Source organism: Microplitis mediator, chromosome 6 (assembly GCF_029852145.1).
Source record: "Microplitis mediator isolate UGA2020A chromosome 6, iyMicMedi2.1, whole genome shotgun sequence".
Taxonomy (NCBI): Eukaryota; Metazoa; Arthropoda; class Insecta; order Hymenoptera; family Braconidae; genus Microplitis; species Microplitis mediator.
Window position 1 is genome coordinate 11230769 of NC_079974.1, and position 26667 is coordinate 11257435.

Here is a 26667-nt window from a genome sequence, read left to right on the forward strand (position 1 = left end):
TAATCTATCATAATTTTTCGAATATGGTCTGGAATACCATTGGTCCAATAGTTTAAATATATGTATACGTATCTTTAAATAACGTCAAATCAAAACATATAGTGCATTATCACCAAAAATTCTTTTGAAGCTCATTTAGTTAGCTTCAATTTTTGGCATTGTACTTATAATTTTTTGATTTTTTTTGTTTTATTATCTCGAGAATTTTTAAGAAAATGTAAAAAGGAATTTTATTTCATTATTAACTTTTATTTGAAAGGTGAAAAAAATTAAATAATGAGAAATCTACTTCCATTTCGGCTGCCGAATGGCCTTTTTTTGTATCTCAAATATTTCGCGAGATATGATAAGAAAACGAGCCGGCGCTCGGACCTCTCCCTCTCGCACTAGCAGCTGCCTATGCGCCTGCTCTCTCTCCGCCAAACCGCGTCAGATGCTTGATGGGCCGGAATTTTTCAAAGTTTTTTCCATTAAAAATGATCGAAAAAAAAATCGAAAAAATGTTGATAGTACCAATCAACGGTATTTTTTCTGAAACAAATTTCTGTCGTATCGCCCAGAGACGTTTTTTTTTTTTTTACTAAAGTTATAAACAAATGGATTTTTTCGAAGTCCACTCTCTTAAAGTGAACCAGTGAAATTCTACTGATTCAACCAGTGAAATTCACTGGTTGAATCAGTGAACGCCGCGCTCACTGGTTTCAACCAGTGAACTAAAAATATGTAAGCGCGTGGGTACAGCAGCATTCTGTACATGAGTATATTTAAGTGTTTTATTGTGTCAATAAATAATTAATATTTATTGATTATCTTCATGTAATATTTCAACTAACTTTTATATAACAATAATAATTATATGACACAATTTTTACAGAGTTTAAAAATAATAAATAACTTTGGAGTAATTTCTATAGCTTGGAGCTAACCTCAAAAATGAATGTCAATTTTAAAATTAAACAATATAAAAAGCCCATTGAACATGGAAACAAATTAAGTTTTTATAAATCCTAATAAATATTATTTCTTTTATTACTAAATAATTTTTAATTGAATATAATTGCTATTAAGACTTTTTTAGTTCACTTTGTTTTTAAATAAACGTTTATAATAAAATAAAATTAATCTAACCTATTTTGTTTATATTTATGTAGTACACCGGCGTATCACTGGTTTAACCAGTGAATTTCACTGCTTAAACCAGTGAGTTTCACTGGTTCAACCAGTGAGCCAAGCGATTATCTTAGTCCACTGGTTGAATCAGTGAATTTCACTGGTTCATTTTAAGAGAGCATATTGGATGGAAAAAATCCAAAAAATGTTGATAGTACCAATCAACGGCATTTTTTTTAAAACAAATTTCTATCGTATCGTTAAAGACGTTTTTTTTTTGTTAACTAAAGTTATAAACAAATGGATTTTTTCAAAGTCCAGATTGGATGGAAAAAAACGAAAAAGCGTTGATAGTACCAATCGACGGCATTTTTTCTGAATCGGATTTCTATTGTAACGTTCAGAGACATTTTTTTTTTTTGTTAACTTATGTTATAAACAAATGGATTTTTTCCAATCCAATCTAGGCTTCAACAAAATTCTCATTCTTTATAATGATCCAAAATATATATAAATTTTTTTATATTATACTTTATAAATTACATATATACAATCCATATATGACAAAAATATATTGAGCATTATAGCAGATAATATATATGGAGAAATATAAAAGATTATATAAAAAGAAATATATTATTAAAAATATATAATCCCATATATGTAAAAAACATATATTCATAAATGTATATATTTTTGCCGCCATATATTTATCACATATTCACCATATATATTTTTATATATTTTCAACAAGATAAGATAAGATAAGATAAGATTTTTATTGCTTAAAGAGTACATACAGAACCCATTGCAAGGGGATACAAAATTTTGATGCATTTAAAACAAATCGCTTTCTGTCGGTCAAAAAGAAACATATATAACATATAATGAGATAGAATAATAATAATATAATTGTATAAAGCAAAAACAAAAAAAAACTAAAATTTTTATTTACATAAGCAGAAGGCTCTGGTTTGGCAGCTATAAGCAGTATAGTAATATATATCTTTAATCACTTTGGTTTCTTCACAGTTTAAAATCTCATTTAAAGCTCAGATGCTACCCGCTGGAGAGATAAGGTTGTGCTCACGGAAATTTTTAAAAATAGGGCATTTCAACAAGAAATGTTCGATCGTATCCTGCTCATGGAGGAGATACATAGGAGTCGCTAAAGTGTATACACGTTGTCTGTCTGTCGGGAACTTTTTATCGCTAGAAAATCAACAATCACGTTCTATTAATTATTAAAAGAGAAACTACGGGTATCTTTAATAGTGTTTTATCAGTACAAATAGTGAAAAAGGTGCTAGTACATAGAATTTGTTGAATATTACACAAAAAATGAATTCAAGAGTGATTGAAGGTTAGGGTGAGCGGAATGCATGATAGCTCCAAATCTAATGGGTCCGCGCATAAAGGTGCTGCCACCTCGAACCGAATCACAAAAAATGCAAGCCAAAAGCCTTGCTCAGACGGCCAAGACATATGTGGACTTAAAGTAAAAAGTAATCCAGGTAGACCTTTGAAAGCCTTGACGTTCACCCAGGAAAAAGCTGGTTCAGCTTGTGATCTGAGGGAATACTGCAAACGCAAGCGTGACGAACAGGATCTAAATAACTCCATATCGGATCTGGAGGAAAATCTCCAAACTTTCAAGAAGTCGTCTAAATCACTTCGTACACCATCCTCAGTTAAGTACAACTCTATTACTAATTCTGATCCGCCCTTGTCTACCGACAGTATTGCACTCTGTATTTCAGAAAATTTGTCACAAACCTCCAGCATGGAACAAGTTGCTGAAATGAGAAAGGAGGCCGCCACTAACAAAGCTAGCATCGAGAAACAAATCCTATTAAGTAAAACAGAAAATCAAATAATCATTGAGCAATTAAGAACAGACCTGAGAAAGTCGGAGAATGCTTGGGACCTAAAATGGACAGCATTGCAGAATAAACAGGAAAACCTGAAGGCTGAGATCTCCTCGCTTAAATTGCAGATAAATAGTAGGACAATAGACCTGGACTCAGATGGCAATAATGAAAATTTAGTATCTTCCAGCCTCAAGAAACACTTAGACAGATCTAATGATAGAATTAAGCAAATGGAGGAGGCCTTAAGTGCGCAGGAAAAAATACAAAAGCGCTGCAATATAATTTTGAAAAATCATAATCTCATCATGTCCAATATTAAAGAGCAGAGTCAAAGTTCCATCAAGCAACATTTCAACCTCGATGATGCAGTTGATAGTGTTGCACCTGCTGATAGAGAAGGGAAATTCCTCAGAATCAAGCTAATAAATCAGAAGGTTAAAGAAATAATAATGAAAGCCAAAGCAGCTGCATTAAAGGACACTAAAATTTCAATACAGCACGATCTAACAAAGCAGGAAATGGCATGTGTTAAAAAGCTAAAAGAGGCAGTAACTCAGCATAAAGCCAGGGGTCACTTGGTAAAAATGCACGGCACACGAGTAAACATACAGTGAAACCTGGATAAGTTAGAAACCTCAATAAGTGAGACTTTTTTCTCAGGTCCCGGTACCTCTGCACTGAAAAACCTCTTTAAGTGACAGTGATGAACCTCTATAAGTGAGACATTTTTCAGGACTTACTAGTTTTTTTCTCTCATATTTAAAGCTATTTATCCCATTGTATTGGCAACATTCTTTTAGTATGCGTTCATTAATGCGTATTTAGTATTCGTCACCTGTTTATTTGCAAATTACTTTATCTTTTCTCTCTATTATGGCATTTCGAATCCATTCATTTTTCTTCAGTCATTCAGTATCATTCATTAGTCTGAGCCAAAATGTCGAGAAGAAAATTACATTGTCTATATACAAATCTGACGCGGAAAAAGCGTTGTGGACATTGCATAAATATTTTGAATTTTCTAATATTAATGATAAAACTATTTTTGATAAATTATTTGTTATTGAAAAATTGTTGACTGCTGATTGTAACTTAAAGCAAACTAAAATGACTAAATTTTATAAGTGAATTACTGTATTTCATTATACAGTATAGTAATGTATATTCTCTATTTCTATTTATTATTCTCTGAACTTGTCTATCTCAGTTTCCCTCTCTGTGTGAGAAACTCGGGTAAGTGAGAAACCTCTATAAGTGAGAAAAAAATCTTAGTCCCTTCAAGTTTCACTTATATAGGTTTTACTGTAGATAATAAGTGGTACACCTGGGATCTAGCAAACGATAAATTAGAAAATTTAGGAAAACGCATAACTCCGGAAACCCCAGGCACTTTCTCCGCTGCTACTCGCATGGAGATGCTTATAGTGCAACTAAAAAACTAATAAAAATCTTAGCATGGAACTCGAGGGGAATCCAAAATCTTCTCAACTATAACTTTAGTATTAAAGCAGATATAGTTTGTGCATGTGAAACGTGGGCAACGTCGCCTCTTAAACTACCTAATTTCTGGTCTAGATACTCGGAACTGTGGACTCCTGCCATCAAAGAGAAAAGCACTGGACACGCAAGCGGTGGATTAGTTATTCTCACAGCTCAGCATATTAAAGCCACCATGTTAAAATCCTCAGATATTTGGATATTTGCTCTTATTGAAACAGGAAAATTTTCATGTGTTCTGGCCTGTGTATACATTCGTCCAAGTTGAGACATGAATGCTTCTTTAAACTTTCTCAAATTAGCTTTAGATGAAGTAACAGCATCTCATGGGCACCTGCCGATATATTTAGCTGGTGACTATAATGCCAAGATAGGAAATCGTACCACGGTACACGAAGAATTTATAGCTGATTGTAACCTCCAGGCCAGCAGGGATTCGAGGGACCTTGTAATTAACTCAAGAGGACGCACACTAGTCGACTTCATGACTGATAATAGTCTGGTACTCATCAACGGCCGATCGAACAGTGATCGACCGAGCAATTTCACTTGCATACACCTCAGCCGAAGCACAATTGACTTTATCTGGGCTAGTATAAGTGCCTTACATTTAATTTATGATATGGAAGTGCTGCAAGAGGACTCTTCTTCAGATCATATCCCTATACTTCTCCAACTGGACGTAGAAGCTCAAACAGAATTGGACCAACCCGATACCCGACTCAGCAGAACTACTTTAATCTGGTCCAAACATACTGAGCAATCCTATACTAGCTACATGAGATGGTCGCAGAAAATCGCAGTAGACTTTGAAAGTACGCCACTAAACGAGCTCAATGAAAATTGCTACGATGCTATTATGGAGGCAGCGGAAACCTTGAATCTCATCAAAACTCGTAATAAATGTCACAATCAGCGCAGTAATACTTCCTGGTATGACGAGGAGTGCAAGCTTGGGAAAAAAAATTTTAATATTTTTATCAATATATAGCTTTTCCATACAGGCATAGATGGAGTCTGATTTTTCTCCCGAAGTTAGATTTAATTTAAATACTGATAAACGTGATTCCCGATATAAAAAATCATTTATAATTTTTTTATCTGTACTTTTTTTCGTTAACTTTATCTAACAATTAATAATATCTTAGGAGTGTTGAAAAAATTTTTTCAGTTTTGTGTTCAACAGTACTTCTTCTACTGAACAACAACATTCCTTGTTGAAATAAAATTTATTTCTAACTCAAATTTTGCTAAATTATGTTAGAGAGAACAAAGATCTCCGTCTGTCCAATTTTTGGTGTTCTTCAAAAATTCAAGCCCGTATGTTTACCAACTTATAAAGATTTTTTAATTTATTTTTCATTGATTAAATTTGATCTACGTTGTTCTTCATCTAAAAAATCAAACACTGGAGAAATTCTGAAAATCGTACTCGAAGACTTGAAAGTTATATGGGCGGGAGTTCCAATACCGATTGTTTCAGATCCGAGAATTCTGTCATTAATGAAAGTTTCTGTCGGGAAATATGAAAACATAAAAAGGCCTCAGAAAATCCCGTAAGACCATGGAATACGAAAACAAAAAGAGTGGGTATTTATTACATGCAAAAAGAATCTCTTAGATATTGCAAAGTGTAAATGTTTGTCTTTAGTGAAACGTGTTTGTGACATTGTTAAATTACCCAATTCTACGTATGACTTTTTACAAAATCAAAGAGGCACTAGAGCATTAAATTTAATTGATATTTTCTCGTCATCTTCAAGAGAAAGAAAACTGGATGAGTGTAATCCTGATGATGCTGAAATAATCTCGATCCCTTCTACATCAACTGAAGATTTAAATCAATTAGATTTGCGACAAATTAGTACCTTATCAAATTCACTCTCTATTTCTACTGTTGACGTGGAAGATTCTTCCCATTAAAAACCTGCTAAACAAATAAGACTTGAATTGCCAAATTTTGCTAAAACTTGTGATCGGACAGGTATCTCTGATAGATACGGTGCAATTTTGGCAAATCGATTCTAGAAGACTTTAAAATAAGTGATAAAAATAATTCCAATAACATTGTCGATAAATGTGAAATCAGAAAAGAATGTGAAAAAAGTCGCCGTATTTTGCAAAACAGAACGATAAAACATAAAGCTCTAACAGGTTTATATTTACACAGATAGTCGTAAAAATAACACACTAACTAATGAAAAAATCGATATGAAGTTTTACAGAAGAAAATCACTTGAAGAACACATAGTATTAATTTCAGAGCCTTGTTCTACTTATTTCTGTCATGAAACTAACTCCTCTATCTGGCTCTGCAGAAGACAATAAAAATAGGATCTTTAATTATTTTAAACAAAATGTAGATTATTCGAAATTACGAGCTGTTGGAAGTGATGGACCAGTGTTTACAACAATGGTGCTAAAAATGGAGTTATTGTTCAAATTGAAAGAGATTTGGGATGGCCGGTTAATTGGTTTCTTGTCTATTTCATTTCAATGAACTGCGACTTCGGAATCTTATTCTGAATCTAGATGGCGTTAAGGCAGGGCCTAATGAGTGAACTGGACCTATAGGTAAAGAACTAAAAACGTTTGAAAAAAAACCTGTGACTAAATTTGAAAGAATTGAATTTGATCTTTCTCCATTAGACATCAAAGATTTAAGTAAAGATAAAAAATACCTATATGAAATGTTTGTAGGAATTCCAAACGGAAAAAAAACTTCAGATTTATCTCGATGGAAGATGAGAGACAAATAATTCGAGAAAAAGCTGTAAATTTGATCCTACAAACAAGACAAAAAAATATTTCTTCAACGGAAGTGCGTTCTTTTAATGTTCCTCATTTAGACATGAATGCAATAGATAATGTGGATATGATAGATTAGGCAAAGATTTAAATTACTGAACCACTTCTAATAAAAGATTTAAATGAACATAACTTGAGAAAAATCATCGAAAATGGCTTGAAATTTTATATTTCGGAATATTTTTGTTATAATCAATATCTAGAAAGGTCAATTTAAATACTGAGGCGTCATCAAAAGTTTGCAGTTTAACTTCACGAGATGGCTTCATCAGGGCAACATTACAGTCACGCAAAGAATTACCCAAATTCGAGACAAAAAAAGATTACTAAGTGAAGTTGACGATAACTGAAGACAATAACAACAACATTGAGTAGAATTCCGGTGTATTGTGATTGCTATTTTAAACAATATACATGTGTTTCTTAATTTATTAGTCAGGTTACTTCATTTTCTTTATTTGTACTTTCAATTTAATATTATTGAATTTTTATTATTGTTAACATTGTGTTGATATTGTTCATAAATTAATTTTGTTGTTATTGATTAATTATAAATAAAAAAAACGTTAAAAACTCTACAATTATATTACAAATTCTCATAAAATTTTGGATTAAACATTTTCAGAGTTATTGATTAACTTCTCTCTTATCAATAACTTGAAAACAGGTGGTAGTAAAAAATATATAAATAGTGTTCTAGAATCTGTAGGGTGTCCCCTCGAAAACCAATTGAAAGTCAGAAATTGAAAAAATTCGTTGCTGTTCATTTCCTGAGGTATTTCACCACCAAAGATTGGGCCTACATCGTTGCTCCGACGTTTGCTGCCTACGCTTATTGAGAGTCATTTTCCACCTACAACTGCAGGGATGAAACACGTAGTAAGGTACATCGCAAGTGGGATTCCGTTGTCCCCAATCTAAAATTATACTTGGTCTCCTCCTGCGTGGAATATTTATTTAATACTTGATTGCTATAAATTTAATTCAAATTAATCCTATTTGGGAAACTTTCATATTGTAAGAATAGGTATTTGGTTCAACAAATATAACATTTCCCTTTGATAATGTAAAACAAAATCTTTTACTTAATATGCCACCGGCTTCTTTCCTTTCATAATTAACAAGCGCATATTTCCGGGGAACGAGGCCACCCCCCCCCTCCCCAGCTCACAAAATAAATTAATTTAAGTTGATTATAAGTAACCTTAGTCCAGAACAAAAGCTATTCCAGCGACTTGGCCACCGGTAATATTTTATACGGTAAAAATTCTATCCCCATGCTAAGAAAAAAAAAAATTTTTTTTTCGACTCATCCTAATGTTTATATATATATATTTAACACCAAGACACGCATTTACTGTTACTTTCTACGCTTTTGAAGTTCTAGTCTTTTAGAATTTTATGTAGAATAACATATTTCAGCGGCAGCAAAGTCGGGGGTGATTACCTGGCATATCTTCCAGTTAGAATTGAAAATAAAAAGGTAAATAAAATATAAAAAAATAATATTATTATCATGTCCTCGCTGCTAAAAATGTATAAAAAAATAATTCTCAATCAATTAAAACCAAAGCTAATAAAAACATTGATGTTTTCTTGTTGGTCAATGCAGATGGACTTAGGTGTTGTTCACCCCCTACACTTGATTTTTCGGAAAAACAAAAAAAAAACGTATCCTCTACTCCTTTTTCCTCTTTCGATCGCCGTTTGTTTCGTTAAAATCTATTGGATTGTTTTTTTAAAATAAAAGTTTTGTAAATTTCAACCATCATAACTGTGATTCTGTTTATTTTTTTATTATCACACCAATGGTTTTTTTCACCATTGTTTACTCCGAAAATGATGCCGTTGGTCCTATTCAATTATCCGAACTGCAAGAATGCGAAACTTGAAAAACACCCCTTAGGACCCTCAACTTGGAGGGGTGGTTTCACCCCCAAGATATGTTTTTCCGCTGCTAGAAAAAATACATGTCCCTTAGATTTTGACAGAGAATAACATATCTCAGTTTCATTCAAATCGGAGAGGGACACTTGGGATACCTTCCTTGTGAGTCAAAACTTATTACAATCTTTATTTTGATCAGTTACATTGATTCTGACGGAATATATTTATATTATTGAACATAATTGGGAATAAAAAACTGCCAAAATGCGTATATATTAAAGATATCCGATTCATAAAATTTTCAACTTTAACATAAAACATAACGTGTTAGAGCTTGCCCTGGTTAAAAAAGTGAATTAAAAAGGATTAAAAAAGCACACATACTTAATACTTCTTAATACTCTTTAATACTCTTAATTCTCCGGAGAATTCAGATCGAACATAGAATGAATCCTTTTTAATTCTCCATCATCTAGCGACAAAATTATTATCGTTTTAGGATTAAAAAGAATAAAAAAGGATTAAATATTTTTAATCCTAACTTATCCTTTTTAATTCTTAAATAATATTGCAATTTCTGATCGCGCGGAGGATTCAAAAGTATAAAAGAGAATTGGAAAAAGTTTAATTCTAACTAATCCTTTTTAATTCTAAATTAATATTAAATTTCTGTTCCCGTGGAGGATTCGAGAGAATAAAAGAGGATTCAAAAAAGTTTAATCCTAACTAATTCTTTTTAATTCTTAAAGAATATTTAATTTCTGTTCCCGTGGAAGATTCAAGAGAATAAAAGAGTATTCAAAAAAGTTTAATCCTAACTAATTCTTTTTAATTCTAAAATAACTTTGAATTTCTGTTCTCGCGGAGGATTCAAGAGAATAAAAGAGGATTCAAAAAAGTTTAATCCTAAATAATTCTTTTTAATTCTTAAATAATATTTAATTTCTGTTCCCGTAGAGGATTCATAAGAATAAAAGAGGATTGGAAAAAGTTTAATTCTAACTAATCCTTTTTAAATCCAAGTTAATATTAAATTTCTGTTCCCGTGGAGGATTCGAGAGAATAAAAGAGGATTCAAAAAAATAATCCTAACTAATTCTTTTTAATTCTAAAATAATATTTAATTTCTGTTCTCGCGGAGGATTCAAGAGAATAAAAGAGGATTGGAAAAAGTTAAATTCTAACTAATCCTTTTTAAATCCAAATTAATATTAAATTTCTGTTCCCGTGGAGGATTCGAGAGAATAAAAGAGGATTCAAAAAAGTTTAATCCTAACTAATTCTTTTTAATTCTTAAATAATATTTAATTTCTGTTCCCGTGGAGGATTCAAGAGAATAAAAGAGGATTGGAAAAAGTTTAATCCTAACTAATTCTTTTTAATTCTTAAATAATATTTAATTTCTGTTCCCGATGAGGATTCAAGAGAATAAAAGAGGATTGGAAAAAGTTTAATCCTAACTAATTCTTTTGCACACCTCAATCGCGAAAGCGTTAGGTGTGCTTTACTGTCACTCTCTCACTCTCGGCCCTTTCATGGACTTTAAATCCTCTCTACTTTCTTTATAGTACACCAAAGTTATTAATGATATATACCATTTTAAAGGAAATTTATTAAGGAACATTTTTCAATGCAATCCTTATTTGATTAATGATGTGATTAATTAAAAAAAAATGATTTAGTCCGAAGCCCTCAATGCGTCAATTGTGGTGTTCGGACTCGTCTAAACACGATAACTTTCGAAAAACAAGACTTATCGACTTAGTTTTTTTTTTATTATCTGTGTATTTCTGATCACAAGAACCCTTTCAAAGATTACTATCTGAATCCTTTTTGTTTTGGTGTAATTAATAAAAAACGTGAAAACTGATTCTTCGTGAAAAATTTAGCTGCTATTTTTACTGTTGTTATTATTTTTTTCATTGTTTCTCTCTATCAACTACTGGTGGCAGCACACGCGTATCAATATGTTTGAAAAAAAAGCGACATTTAAGACAAAACAAGGCGGGATATTTAGAAAAAAATGTTAGTAAAAAAATATTAAACTGAAAATAAGAAATAAAAATAAAAAAATCAAATTGATAATTTGTAAGTTGAATAAAAGTTCATAATAAAAAAAATATATTAATATTATATAATAATAAAAGTAATGATTAAAAATAAATTGAGCGATTGAGGTGTGCACTTTTGGATTTTCCAACATTTTTTTTAATTCTTAAATAATATTTAATTTCTGTTCCCGTGGAGGATTCAAGGGAATAAAAGAGGATTGGAAAAAGTTTAATTCTAACTAATCCTTTTTAATTCTAAAATAATCTTAAAATTCTGTTCCCGAGGAGGATTCAAGAGAATAATAGAGGATTCTAAAAAGTTTAATCCTAACTAATTCTTTTTAATTCTAAAATAACTTTGAATTTCTGTCCTCGCGGAGGATTCAAGAGAATAAAAGAGGATTCATAATAGTTTAATCCTAACTAATTCTTTTTAATTCTAAAATAATATTTAATTTCTGTTCTCGTGGAGGATTCAAGGGAATAAAAGAGGATTCAAAAAAGTTTAATCCTAACTAATTCTTTTTAATTCTAAAATAATATTTAATTTCTGTTCCCGTGGAAGATTCAAGGGAATAAAAGAGGATTGGAAAAAGTTTAATTCTAACTAATCCTTTTTAATTCTAAAATAATCTTAAAATTCTGTTCCCGAGGAGGATTCAAGAGAATAATAGAGGATTATAAAAAGTTTAATCCTGACTAATTCTTTTTAATTCTAAAATAACTTTGAATTTCTGTCCTCGCGGAGGATTCAAGAGAATAAAAGAGGATTCATAATAGTTTAATCCTAACTAATTCTTTTTAATTTTAAAATAATATTTAATTTCTGTTCTCGCGGAGGATTAAAGAGAATAAAACAGAATAGGAAAAAGTTTAATTCTAACTAATCCTTTTTAATTCTAAATTAATATTTAATTTCTGTTCTCGCGGAGGATTAAAGAGAATAAAACAGAATAGGAAAAAGTTTGATTCTAACCAATCCTTTTTAATTCTAAATTAATATTTAATATCTGTTCCCGTGGAGGATTCAAGAGAATAAAAGAGGATTCAAAAAAGTTTAATCCTAACTAATTCTTTTTAATTCTAAAATAATATTTAATTTCTGTTCCCGTGGAGGATTCAAGAGAATAAAAGAGGATTCTAAAAAGTTTAATCCTAACTAATTCTTTTTAATTCTAAAATAATTTTTAATTTCTGTTCCCGTGGAGGATTCAAGAGAATAAAAGAGGATTGGAAAAAGTTTAATTCTAACTAATCCGTTTTAAATCCAAATTAATATTGAATTTCTGTTCCCGTGGAGGATTCGAGAGAATAAAAGAGGATTCAAAAAAGTTTAATCCTAACTAATTCTTTTTAATTCTAAAATAATATTTAATTTCTGTTCCCGTGGAGGATTCAAGGGAATAAAAGAGGATTGGAAAAAGTTTAATTCTAACTAATCCTTTTTAATTCTAAAATAATCTTAAAATTCTGTTCCCGAGGAGGATTCAAGAGAATAATAGAGGATTCTCAAAAGTTTAATCCTAACTAATTCTTTTTCATTCTAAAATAACTTTGAATTTCTGTCCTCGCGGAGGATTCAAGAGAATAAAAGAGGATTCATAATAGTTTAATCCTAACTAATTTTTTTTAATTCTAAAATAATATTTAATTTCTGTTCCCGAGAAGGATTCGAGAGAATAAAAGAGGATTAAAAAAAGTTTAATCCTCACTAATTCTTTTTAATTCTAAAATAACTTTCAATTTCTGTTCTCGCGGAGGATTCAAGAGAATTAAAGAGGATTCAAAAAAGTTTAATCCTAACTAATTCTTTTTAATTCTTAAATAATATTTAATTTCTGTTCCCGTGGAGGATTCAAGAGAATAAAAGAGGATTTATAGTAGTTTAATCCTAACTAATTCTTTTTCATTCTAAAATAATATTTAATTTCAGTTTCCGAGGAGGATTCAAGAGAATAAAAGAGGATTCTAAAAAGTTTAATTCTAACTAATTCTTTTTAATTCTAAAATAACTTTGAATTTCTGTTCTCGCGGAGGATTCAAGAGAATTAAAGAGGATTTAAAAAAGTTTAATTCTAACTTATCCTCTTTAATTCTAAAATAATATTCAAATTCTGTTCCCGAGGAGGATTCAAGAGAATAATAGAGGATTCTAAAAAGTTTAATCCTAACTAATTCTTTTTAATTCTAAAATAACTTCGAATTTTTATCCTCGTGGAGGATTCAAGAGAATAAAAGAGGATTCATAATAGTTTAATCCTAACTAATTCTTTTTAATTCTAAATTAATATTAAATTTCTGTTCCCGTGGAGGATTCGAGAGAATAAAAGAAGATTCAAAAAAGTTTAATCCTAACTAATTCTTTTTAATTCTTAATTAATATTTAATTTCTGATCTCGCGGAGGATTTTAGAGAATAAAAGAGGATTCAAAAAAGTTTAATTCTAACTAATTCTTTTTAATTCTAAAATAACTTTGAATTTCTGTTCTCGCGGAGGATTCAAGAGAATAAAAGAGGATTCAAAAAAGTTTAATCCTAACTAATTCTTTTTAATTCTTAAAGAATATTTAATTTCTGTTCCCGTGGAAGATTCAAGAGAATAAAAGAGGATTCAAAATAGTTTAATCCTAACTAATTCTTTTTAATTCTAAAATAACTTTCAATTTCTGTTCTCGCGGAGGATTCAAGAGAATAAAAGAGAATTGGAAAAAGTTTAATTCTAACTAATCCTTTTTAATTCTAAATTAATATTCAATTTTTGTTCCCGAGGAGGATTCAAGAGAATAAAAGAGTATTCAAAAAAGTTTAATCCTAACTAATTCTTCTTAATTCTAAAATAACTTTGAATTTCTGTTCTCGCGGAGAATTCAAGAGAATAACAGAGGATTTAAAATAGTTTAATCCTAACTTATTCTTTCTAATTCTAAAATAATTTTTAATTTCTGTTCCCGTGGAGGATTCAAGAGAATAAAAGAGGATTCGGAAAAATTTCATTCTAACTAATTCTTTTTAATTCTAAAATAATGTTGCAATTTCTGTTCTTCCCGTGAATTCGAGAGAATAAAACAGGATCCGAAAAAGTTATATTCCATCTTATTTTTCTTAATTTTAAAGTCATGTTGCAATTTCTGTTTTTCCCGAGAATTCGAGAGAATAAACCAGGATTCGAAAAAGTTATATTTCATCTTATTTTTTTTTAATTTCAAAGTCATGTTGCAATTTCTGTTCTCGCTGAGAATTCGAGAGAATTGTAACCATAACAAAAAAAATTATTTTTCTTTTAAGGGCATTCTCAGACAGTGCCCCCCACTTTTTAAAAATATGCAATGACTTTCAACTATCATAACCGTATTAAAATTTTATTAATCAATTAAAAAAAAATCAAAATTTTAATTGAAAAAAGGACAACGTAGTCGTAATTTCGTTGCGATATAGAATTTAGAAAAAATTACTTACCCAACAAAATTAAAAAATTCTAATTATAAAATTGACAGGACGATTTCACGAAAATTTATTCAACGAATTTTGTTTAACTTCGAATTGATCAAGTGTAAATAATTTTTTTTTTTTTATCTATATATCGGTAAAATTACAACTACGTTGTCCTTTTTTCAATTAATGTTTTAATCCCAAGAGAATTAAAAAGTATTAAAAATTACAAAATATGAATTCTCCTCAATTCTATTTGATTCTCTGAAGAGAATTTAAAAGTATTAAAAATTTAAAAATATGAATTCTCCTCAATTCTATTTAATTCTCTGAAGAGAATTTAAAAGAATTAAAAATTTAAAAATATGAATTCTCCTTAATTCTATTTAATTCTCTGAAGAGAATTAAAAAGTATTAAAAATTTCAAAATATGAATTCTCCTCAATTCTATTTAATTCTCTAAAGAGAATTTAAAAGTATTAAAAATTTCAAAGTATGAATTCTCCTTAATTCTATTTAATCCTCTGAAGAGAATTTAGAAGTATTAAAAATTTCTAAATATGAATTCTCCTTAATTCTATTTAATTCTCTGAAGAGAATTAAAAAGGATTCGATTCATTTTTAATCCTCTTTAATTCTCTTTTTTAACCAAGGTGAAAAGCTTCTAAAAAAAACAATCGAATGCAAGAGTGTTTTCGAGCTCGAAAGTATATTCTCACTAATGTTTTCGAGTTCTTTAAGCTTGAAAACTGCGGGAAGTTTTGGGGCTAGCCTGCAGGGCCAACCGACGCTCAGATTTTTTTTTTAGTTTAATTTCTCTGAAATGACTCAACTTCAATTCGATTTTATCTCAAAACTTCAAAATTAAAAAAAATGAGAAATCTACTCCCATTTTGAACGCCAAATGGCCATTTTCGAATTAATTCGATCTAAAATATCGATAAATACTAAAAATGTATTCTTCATTTCAGTGTGGCAGATTTAAGTATTTGCTTAGGAACGTCCTTACAAATAATTCCAAGTGCAAATTTGCCCTTATTCACTAAAAAATATGGAGGTCGTCTTGTGATATGCAACTTGCAACCAACTAAGCTTGTGAGTATTGTCAATTAATTTTTTTTTTTCAAACTTTATTTGTACAAATTTCAATATTTTAATTTCAGGATAAACAAGCTGATTTAGTGATCAATGGTAATGTTGATAATATCATGACGATTGTAATGAAAAATTTGCAAATCCAAATTCCAGATTATGATAGTGCTTTTGATCCCACTAAAAAATTGAATCCTCTGCCGATAGAAATGGAATGGTCAATAGCATCTCGTCAAATTAAAGACCTGAAAGAACTTTACAATATAATTTGTAGTCCCGGTAATCGAAAAAATAAGAGTAAGTCTAGAAGAGAGAAGTAAATTTGTTTAATGAAAATGTTGGCAGTCAATCAATCTCTTAAGCTAAAGTTATTGAGCTTTAAGAAGAAAAATTAACATGTCAGTTTCTAGTAACACAATCAACAACTTCGAAGTAAAAAATAACAGTTCGATGCTGTGTAATGAATCATCTTTAATTGTACGGCACTGTATGTGTCATGCTGACCTTTAGTATATTGTTAAAAACATTCTATAACAATCCGAAATTTTATAATAAAGTATGATACTTATCCAGATCTGAAATTTTCGTTTCCTTCATTTTCTTGAATAAGAGATCAAAATTATGATATTAAACATTTTCAATAAGTGTTAAGTGCAATAAGTAAATGAAAATCCTATCTCAAGGAACAATACCTAACACAGGTGCATAAAATTTCTGTCTTGATGTTATTTGAGTAGAAATCATAGACTTCAAATTTATGATTAAATGAAAGGATTAAAAAACGCTCAAATCCTATTTACATTCTACTTAATCCTCAGTATCAAATTGGGAAAAATTTATAATTTTTATCTATTTTTGTAGAAAAATTATTTCCTCTTCCTTCGTAGTTTTAAGGTTACAGTCAGTAAATGTGGTATGAATACAGTATATATACGGTATCAGCAAAAGTGCAGTATGATTGCCGTATATTCAAGGTACATGTACGGTATGTCAGTGAATTTCTTACTCAGTATTTACATCGAGTTCACACAGTATAAATACTGGCCGGTATCCATAAAAATTTAGTTTTAATATTGTGCTTCTATGGAAATTTATTACTTTTAAAACCACATACCTATAATTATACAACTACAGATTTTCAACATTTATTTTTGAATTATACCTACTTTATAGTATAGTTTCAGTAAAAATCTCTTCTAAATATTATATTTTCATTAAATTCAGACGTCTTTAATACTGTATGTTAACAATAAATCATTGAATTTTCAGTATTTTTTTTATTGAATTGGACGTAATTCTTTGGCAGATTTGAATTACGGTAAATTACCGCAATTTACTGCATGTCGCCATAATTTACCGTAAAATACGGTATTTATACAGTGAATTTGCCACATTTCACAGCAATTTTTCCAGTTTTTATAGTGCGATACTTTACGGTATAATACTGCAGGCATGTCGCAATTATACGGTAAATAACCTTTCTTTTATCGCAAATTTACGGTAACAATACTGTACATTTTCTGTAAAATATCACGCTTTTACTGTAAAATGCTGTACGTTTACCGTAAAGAAACTGACTCCTTGAGCGCATAGTTTTAAACCTCAAAATACCCCGTTACAACAAGTGAGTATTAATTGAAAAATATTATTCAACTTATTACAAAACCTGATACCTAAATACTGATAGTTTATCAATTATTTTTGTTAAATGTACAAACATAATACATGGGGCTATAACAGTGGTCCTGGTAGGATGCAAGCAGCCCCAAATGCCAGTTACTGACCGGACTTCGTCGGTTGAAATTTATAACGGGTTCACCTCGTACCCAGGAGCTGAAAATCTTAAGAAAGAAAGAGGGAAGGTTTTGAACAACGAAAAAAGAATTTCAATATTAAATAAATATAAAAGAAAATAATTAATTTTATTTAACCAAGTCCCCTTAATTTTACAATGGTAACTACCCCGTACTTAATTAATAAATAAATTAAACTTTTTTCTGGAAAACTTTATTTCATGAATAAAAAATATAATTTCCGTGGGAGGAAGACCAGGTCGCTTGATTTTAGATAAATAATCCACTTACTGTGTAGTAAGGTACACGTTCCATGGTTTGAGCCTCCTGGTGAAAAACAGAACCCTCGGCAAACTGGCTGCTACGTGATGGAGTCGGAACAAATGTAGTGGGCCCTTGATGTACGTCACACTCGCGATAACCACACACCGTATCAAGTTCTCGTTTGAAAAATCAATTTATACAACTTAACTAAATTAATTCTAAACTTATAAACAACATCTCGAAGACAAGACGAAATAATTTCATTCACTTTGCGTGTCTTACAAAACGCGAGAGAGGCAATCAGGAAAGAAAACTTCTTGACCGTTAAAGATAACGTCCGGAACTCAATTAATTGTCTCAGAAAACATCGAGAGCTTCCAGCCCTCAGCGCACCCCACTCAGCCATGATTTATGCGCACTAGATTTGGCTGAAATTTTTTTCTCTTCTTCTACCCCATCAAATACGTTTTTCACAATTTTTTTTTTCAAATTCTTTCACCCAACCAAAAAAAAGTTAGAAATTTTTGAAAAAGTGGCTTTTTTTATTTTAAATAGCTATAACTTTCTCAAATTTCCACTGATTAGGACGTTTTTTTTCAAAATTTTTGTTTTTAAATGCACTTTTCGAAAAAAAAAAATACAAAAAAAATTATTGCAACCTACCTTCATTTTTTTTTTAGATTTTTGGAAAAAATCAAAAATTTCTTGATATTTACCATTTTTGTTTTTTGATTTATTTTTTTTTATTGAAAAACAATTTTTTTGTTCAACTAGCCTTATTTCTCATAACACCATGCTAAAAAATTTTGAGAGTGCTCAGAGAACTTTTAAATTTGGAAATAAAAAATAAAAACAATAAATTTAAATGGTAATCATCGAAAAAATTTGATTTTTTTTCGAAAAATCAAGTTAAAAAATAGAAGGACGTTTTGAATAATTTTTTTTTCTACAAACTGAATTTAAAAACTAAAAAAAAAGTTTTCGTTTGGTCCATTTTTGGAGAAATGCTGGGAATTCAAAAAAAATTTTTTCTACACTCATTGTTTTATGGTTATAAGAATTTGTTTTTAACTTATTTCAAAAATCTAAAAAACAACGATGAAGATAGATTGTAATAATTTTTTTGTATTTTTTTTTAAAAGTACATTTAAAAACAAAAATTTTGAAAACAAAAACGTCCCAATTATCAAAAGTGGTCGATTTGGCGTGGAATGCCCCATATATAGTTTAGATTTATTTTTATACTATACTTTTTAACAATTCATTAGTCATTCATTCATCTTTTCAACAATTGGGAAGCTTGAAAATAAATAATTCTTGATCAGTGCAAATTGTTGAGGGGCAAGGTTTATAGGGCTAGTATGTTCCAGAATATACCAGAATGTATTAGCTATACTAATGACCATTGCCAATCTATATTTAGTGGTTAGTTCTTACCAGTACACCATCCTAAACGGACGTGTATCTTGTATCTATATACAGTGTGATATACCTGTAATATACTCAACGTAATAACCACGAATACTAATATCTTATTTATCAATAACCTGCCCGTCCTTATCATCAGGTTATGGGTCCAGACAACGCGAGTATTCCATTGTAAAAATCAAAGCGGTTATTAATTAAATAAAGTAGTTAATTAGAAGCACGTGAGAAACGCGCGGGAAGCATCGAGAAGTTTCGATAGCATGCAGTGGCGTGGACTTCGTCATTGTGAGACACTAGGCATAAGAGCTCGAACAATTTCGGCGGGAAAACCGTTGTGTGCTGTGACTAGCGTAAAAGTTGATAGTGTCGATTTGTGGTTGTTAAGTGATCAGTAAAAAATGGCTTTTTCAATTAAAATAGATCCCCTTATCAGAGAGAATTACCGGTCGTAGAAAACACAGATGAAGGGTGTTCTCATGAGTCATGAAACGTGGGAATATGTTGTTGGTGAAAAAACCAAACCAGCGTTAGGGTAAGAAGATATCGCAGCGTGGGTCAAAAAGGACAGAAGAGCTATGGCGGATCTTTTGATAACGTTGGGGACAGACGAGGCATCAGCGTACGATGACTTGGAGACGTCGAAGGAAATTTGGGATAAGATCAAGGTGACGTATGAATCTGGGGGGCTGGCGCGAAAAGCGTACCTTCTGAAAAAGCTGACTTTGTCAAAGATGACAGAGGGAGATGATGTGAGGAAACACATCACCGAGTTCATAGAGACAGTGAAAAGACTGCGAGAGGTCAAGCTGGAGATAGCCAATGAGATGTTGGTGATCTTGTTGTCAAACAGCTTACCAGAAAGTTACACAGTGTTCAAGACATCGATAGAAACACAGAAGGAGTTACTATCACTGGACGAACTCAGGGTCAAAATTCTGGAATACCAGGAGGGACATGCAGAACAACATGTCGAGCCAGCACGAGAATTTTCGGCGGGAAGTCGAATGATTCAAGTGTCATAAAAGAGGGCATATTGCAAAGAACTGCCCAGAAAGAAACAGAAGAGAATACAGTAGTGCGAGAAATGTAAATGAGTCATCGTTAAGTACCAGTGAACAAGCTATGTACAGTAGTAGTGGTAACGCGTGTTGGTGTATAGACAGTGGTGTGACCAGTCATTTGTGTAACAGTAGGAATAAGTTTAGTGAGTTTAAGCCTAATCATGCAGAGTTAAGCCTGGCAACTGATAAAAACACTAAAATATTGGGAACGGGAAACGTTTCAGTGAAAGTGTCGACGGGTAAAAGACAATTGGACATCGGGTTTAAGAACGTATCATACGTACCAGATTTGAGAACAAATCTATTCTCGGTGGCACGGGCCACAGACTTTGGACATACAGTGACCTTCAGGAAAACTGAAGTAGTAGTGGTAAATAAAAATAATGATGTGATCATGCGCGCGCAGAGACGCGGGAATCTGTACTTTATAAAAGACATCAAAGACAGTGTTAACAGTGCCGTAACAAGTGAAAAACTAGGGATAGATAAGTGGCATGAAAAGTTTGGGCATTTAAATGAGCGAGACCTGAAGCTCATGGCCAAAAATAAATTGGTGTATGGCATGGAAATAAGCGATATTGAAAAGTTATCAGAGTGTGAGGTGTGCATACAAGAAAAACAGACCAGATTACCTTTTCCCAAGACCAGTAAATAAAGAACTCAGAAGTTATTAGAAATAGTGCATTCAGATGTATGCTGACCAATGCGACATACATCTAACTCAGGGAAGAGATATTTCGTCACCTTCATTGATGACAAGTCAAGATGGTGTCAAATATACTTGGTGAAAAATAAATCTGAAGTCCTGGAGAAGTTCAAGGAATACAAGAACGAGGTGGAAAACCAGACCGGGGAAAGGATAAAGGCGTTACAATCAGACAACGGAACGGAATATTGTAACGGGGAATTCAACGAGTATCTACGGAAAAATGGAATTCGGAGAAGATTGACTGCACCTTACACGCCCCAACAGAACGGCATTGCAGAGAGAAAAAATAGAACACTGATGGAGATGGTACGATGTATGATGCGGCAGGTAGGGGCACCCCCTCACCTGTGGGCCGAGGCGTTAAGCAACGCAAACTATACCAGAAATAGATGTCCGACCAGTGCGTTAAACGGAGAAATACCGTATTGTGTTTGGTGGGGAAAACCCCTCACAGTGAAACACATGCAAGTGTTTGGAACAAAGGCTTTCGTCTTGGATAAGACGCAAAAGCGCGGGAAACTAGACTCCAGGTCAGTACCAGGGGTATTTATAGGACACGCACTTGCCTCGAAGGCATATCGTGTCTATTTTCTGCGAGATAGATCAGTGAAAACTACACGGGATGTGAAGTTTGTTGACCAGATTGGTTTTAAGGGCGAGTATAAGGAAATATTTGAAAACGAGAGAAACACTGAGGTAATAGAGGAGCAGTGCGAAGAACTCGAGATGCCGAGCGAAGAGCCGGAGAAGCCCGAACCAGAAACGAAACTAGAAAGACCCCAAAGAAAGAGGGGCAACAAAGTCTTGGGAAGGCGTAGAGTTACCCAGCAAGAGAGGCCGGGGACGACCGATATACATTCAGACAGGATCGGTAGAACGACCGAAGAAAGTATACGTCACAGTACCAGACGAACAGAGTAGAGATGACCACGAAGCTGCTACCGAAGGAGAGAATGAAGGAATAGAAGATGATGCGATGGAAGAAGATATTTTCGCATATCTGACAATGACAGATAATCCGACTACATGGAAACAAGCGAGCAAGTCAGAAAATGCGGACTCGTGGAAGATAGCATTAGAAGAAGATATGCTAGCCCAGATAAAGAACAAGACATGGGAAATCGAAAAGAGACCCAGGAATAGAAAAGTAATCGGAAGTCGCTACGTAATTTGCACTAAGTCTGATGGCAAAAGAAAGGTCAGATTAGTAGCAGCAGGGTGTTCTCAGAGGCCAGGAGAAGATTTCACCGAGACATTTTCACCAGTAGTGAGGTCAACGTCAGTGAGGATCATGGTAGTGATAGCAGCGGAATACAATTTGAAAATTCACCAGATGGACATAGTTACCGCGTATTTAAACGGTGAATTGCGCGAAAGTGTATACATGGAAGTGCCCGAGTGTATGCATGAGATTATCGAAAAGATAAGTGCGGGTGAGCCCATCGGTTTAGGCGGGAAGATAATACGCGACGGGAAAATAATAGAAACCGTAAAGCGCTGGAGAGAGGGCTTGAAAGCGGGGAGTGACAGTGTATGTGCTCTGAAAAAGTCGTTGTATGGGTTGCGCCAAGCCGGGGTTGAGTGGCATCGAAAATTAGTAGATAGAATAAATGTATTAGGTTTTAATACAGTGCCACAAGACAAATGTCTGTTCGTGAACCGGAAAGGTGATAGTATCATGTATATAGCAATATATGTAGATGATATCTTATTAGCTAGTGACGACGAGGCCTGGATAGGTGAAATAAAGAAAGCGTTGTCAAAGTCATTCGAGACTAAAGATCTCGGACTAGTTAAAAATTGTATAGGTATCGAGTTTGAGCGGGACGAAAAGTCACGTGTGTTCTTGAGACAGAGACAGTATACCAGGGCCGTACTTAAACGTTTTGGGATGGATGAGTGTAAACCGATAGACACATTTATTGAGGCTAAAAGTAATCTAGTAAAACCAGAACGTGTAAATGAGTCAGAAATGAATAGGTATCCGTACCAGAGTTTAATCGGAGCGTTGTTGTATCTTGCGATAACTACTAGGCCAGATATAATGTATGCGGTGAATTATTTAAGTCAATTCAATACCAATTACAATGTCAAGCATTGGAAAGCCGCGAAAAGGGTTTTGAGGTATTTGAAGGGTACGATAGATTACGGGTTGAGATTTGAGCAAACCGGGCTAGCTCTATTTGCCGTTGTAGATGCTAACTCGGGAGGGGACTCAACGGATCGTAAGTCGTACACGGGGTATGGATTCATTCTGGCGGGATCTATAATTAGTTGGGAAGCGCATAAACAAAAAACGGTGGCGCTTTCAAGTACAGAGGCAGATTATATGGCGGTAGCGGAGACTACTAAAGAGGCCCTATACTTGAAAGGCCTGTTAGTTAGTTTAGGTATACCGGAAGAATCAGAGACTGTCACGATACTGAATGATAATCAAAGCGCAATCAGTATGATCAAGAACGATGTATATCACCAGCGTACTAAGCGTATAGATGTAAGGCATCATTTTGTAAGGAATGAGTATGCGTGTGGTGTGATAGATGTAAAATATCTGTGTACAGACAGAATGCCAGCAGATATGTTTACAAAAGGTTTGAGTGGTGTTAAATACAGAAAATGTGTGAGCAATCTAGGTATTGTAAATTAGTGTGTGTGAGCTTGGATTAGTATGCACGCACTATATACCTTGAGAGAGGGTGTTGAGGGGCAAGGTTCATAGTGCTAGTATGTTCCAGAATATACCAGAATGTATTAGCTATACTAATGACCATTGCCAATCTATATTTAGTGGTTGGTTCTTACCAGTACACCATCCTAAACGGACGTGTATATTGTATCTATATACATTGTGATATACTTAACGTAATAACCACGAATACTAATATCTTATTTATTAATAACCTGCCCGTCCTTATTATCACAAATTTCAGTGGCTGGTCTTACAGACTTTAAATTATTTAAGAAAATAATGTCAATCATTATGTTATTTCCTTCGTATAATCTCTACTACACAGGCATTCTATTATTTTATAACGCTTAATAAAGAAACCTCGAATTTCAATGTCATCCGCTTCAAAAAATTCTATTATTAAAATTATCTCACCAAATTCGTTATTGTACCATGTTACGGAATTACAAAATTGATTCTCATTATCATTTTAAATATTACAACCCACCCTTGCGGTTTTAGCGCCACGGTAAGCTCACAGTAAAAACACCGGGGAACGACTGTGGAAACGTGGTTGTAACACAATAAAATCAGGGTATTTTTTGTGCAGTCGCGCCACTGTATTCCAACCGCGTTTCCATTGCATTTAAAGAGTGTTTTCATGGTGTTTCGACCGTGAGGTCACAGTAATCTCACGGTGGTTTTACGGTAGCTCCACAGTGATTTTTAGCGATCTCCACGGTAAGTTTACAATGGCTTTCCGGTGACTTAACAGTTTTTTAACCGTGATTTCACCGTATTTCCACGGTGAGTTCATCGTTCCATGGCGTGTCCATAAATTTTATAGCGAAAAAAAAAGAAAAAAAAAAGAAAAAAAAACTAACGCTGACTCGGAGAATCGATCCCAGCGCCTTTGCATTCAAAGTCTGATCCGCTATCCACTGTGCCAAATCACGCACTTAAAAGATGAGGTTGATTGTATTTATATAAACACAAATGAACTATAGAAAATTAAAGATATCTAATAAATGATTGATTTTGTGATTTGTATTATATTCAATTGTATAAATGTTGAGTAGTGGGGCAATAAATACTTTTTTTTGTAAATTATGTAAATGAGAAGTTGAAATTTTTCAAACTTTACTACAAAATTTTAAATTTAATATCTCAGTTTTTTATAACTAAATTCATTGTTACGTCCAAAATGTGGTGTGTATCGTGATTTTGGACATAATTTATTATTTTTATTATTTTCGGCCCTAGTCTTTCGACCAATAGACCGGGATCACACTGAGTGTAATTATCTGGGAGGTGTGTTGAAATAAAAGATGTTTGATGTACAAATTAAATTACTATATATTAAAAAAATTGAAAAATTCGATGATATGAATACAATAAACTTGATATTATTTTATGAAAGCATTAGGTGGCTAGTCAGCCGACTCTAATGTACAATAAATTTCGTTTTAATAACTAGAGAGGACTATAGAATTTTGAATACAATTTCCGTGTGTTGGAAATGTTTTCGATTTTAATACAACATAAACTTAAAAATTACAATACCTGTAGTCGCAGCAACTGAATGTTTGTACGATCGTAATTTTCACTGACTCTAGGTATTACTTTTGCTAACAATTTACTTTAACAGTTGAATTTAAACTCATAAAACCACTAATTTAAAGAAAATTCTTAATAATGTAAGTGTGCGGACACTTGTATAATATAAACTAGTACGGAACTAGTGTGAAAGCGTGAGGACGCTGTATAAAGCTGAACTAGTACGGAACTAGTGTAACTTAAATTTTGTGAAGACACTGTGACTTGAACTTCACTGCCTCAATGGACCTCTTGTCCGGGACTAACTATTTTTTGTTTTACGACCCTTTTCATAATTTCTTATCGGATCCTATTTCGTCTATTGTTTGGGGGAAACTGTGTCCAATCGGAACACAGTTCCTATGGGTCCTTTCCCTTTCTCTAAGATTTTCACCTTAGGAAAGCGGTAAGGGCACACCCCTATGTGGGCCTATGTGCGTGCGCACCCACACATCCATCCACATGCACAATTTTTTACTTATGACAATATTTTAAATTTAAATGTTTAAATTTATTTATTATTCTTTGTAATATTATGATTTGTTAACTTAAAATATTAATTTTAATTAACATTATATTTTTTTGATTGGCGTTGAGCCTATATTATTTATTTGTCGTTTAAATTTATTTATAATTATCGCTTTTAAATTTGTTTATTATACTTTGTAATATTATGATTGGTTAACTTTAAAATATCAATTTTAGTTAGCATTATATTTTCTTGATTGGCGTTGAGCCCATATTATTTATTTATTGTTATAAATTTTCTACTATTTTTGTTAGTCAATTAAATCCTAATTTAAATTTAAAATAGGTGGCTAGCAGCCGACTCTATTTATTTGAGTATTAGTTATTCTTTTAATATTTGAATCTAAGGAATATTACGTTTTAGAAATTATTTATTTGTTTATTAATTATTTTTTTTTTAGAATTTCATTATTTGGATATTACGTTTTAAAAATTATTTATTCGATTGTTATTTATTCTTTTAATTGACGTTTGAATATTTTTTATTTATTTTAAATTATTAAATTTTATTTAATGACTATTTCGTCATTAAAATTTAATTTTTCTATTTGTTTTGTGATGCCAAGATGTCTTGATAAAAGTGCACTCAAAGAGAAAGTGAGGGATTAAGATTATATTTATTTGTAACTAAAAAATATATTGCACGTACACTTTTGCTGATAAATATTTTTGGTTTTCTACGAAAAGTGTTTCCAGATGGCCTTTGGGCCTTTACAATTGCCTGAGGGGTCATTATAATTACATTTAGGTGTTTGCTCTAGCATTTCTAAAAAATGTCAAAGCAAACAAGTCTAAATCTTTTAAAAGCATTTTACAACTACGTCATGTCTTATCACTAAATATTATCGAAACATAAAAATGATAATCAAAAAAAA

The 26667-nt window shown here is 32.1% G+C and overlaps 1 protein-coding gene across 3 annotated transcripts in view; it reads left to right on the top strand.

The window, feature by feature from the left end:
* Positions 1-16339, top strand: part of LOC130669732 (NAD-dependent protein deacetylase Sirt6) — a 146106-nt gene extending 129767 nt beyond the window's left edge. For 2 of the 3 annotated variants that reach the window (XM_057472772.1, XM_057472773.1), the window contains 2 exons: positions 15625-15748; positions 15817-16339. In XM_057472772.1, the coding sequence (XP_057328755.1) occupies positions 15625-15748; positions 15817-16065 (373 nt within the window). In that variant the 3' untranslated portion in view covers positions 16066-16339. Of the gene's footprint in view, positions 1-1757; positions 9336-15624; positions 15750-15816 lie in introns of those variants that run through there. The other variant, XR_008990246.1, reaches the window with a different exon arrangement.
* The last annotated feature ends 10328 nt before the right edge of the window (positions 16340-26667 follow it).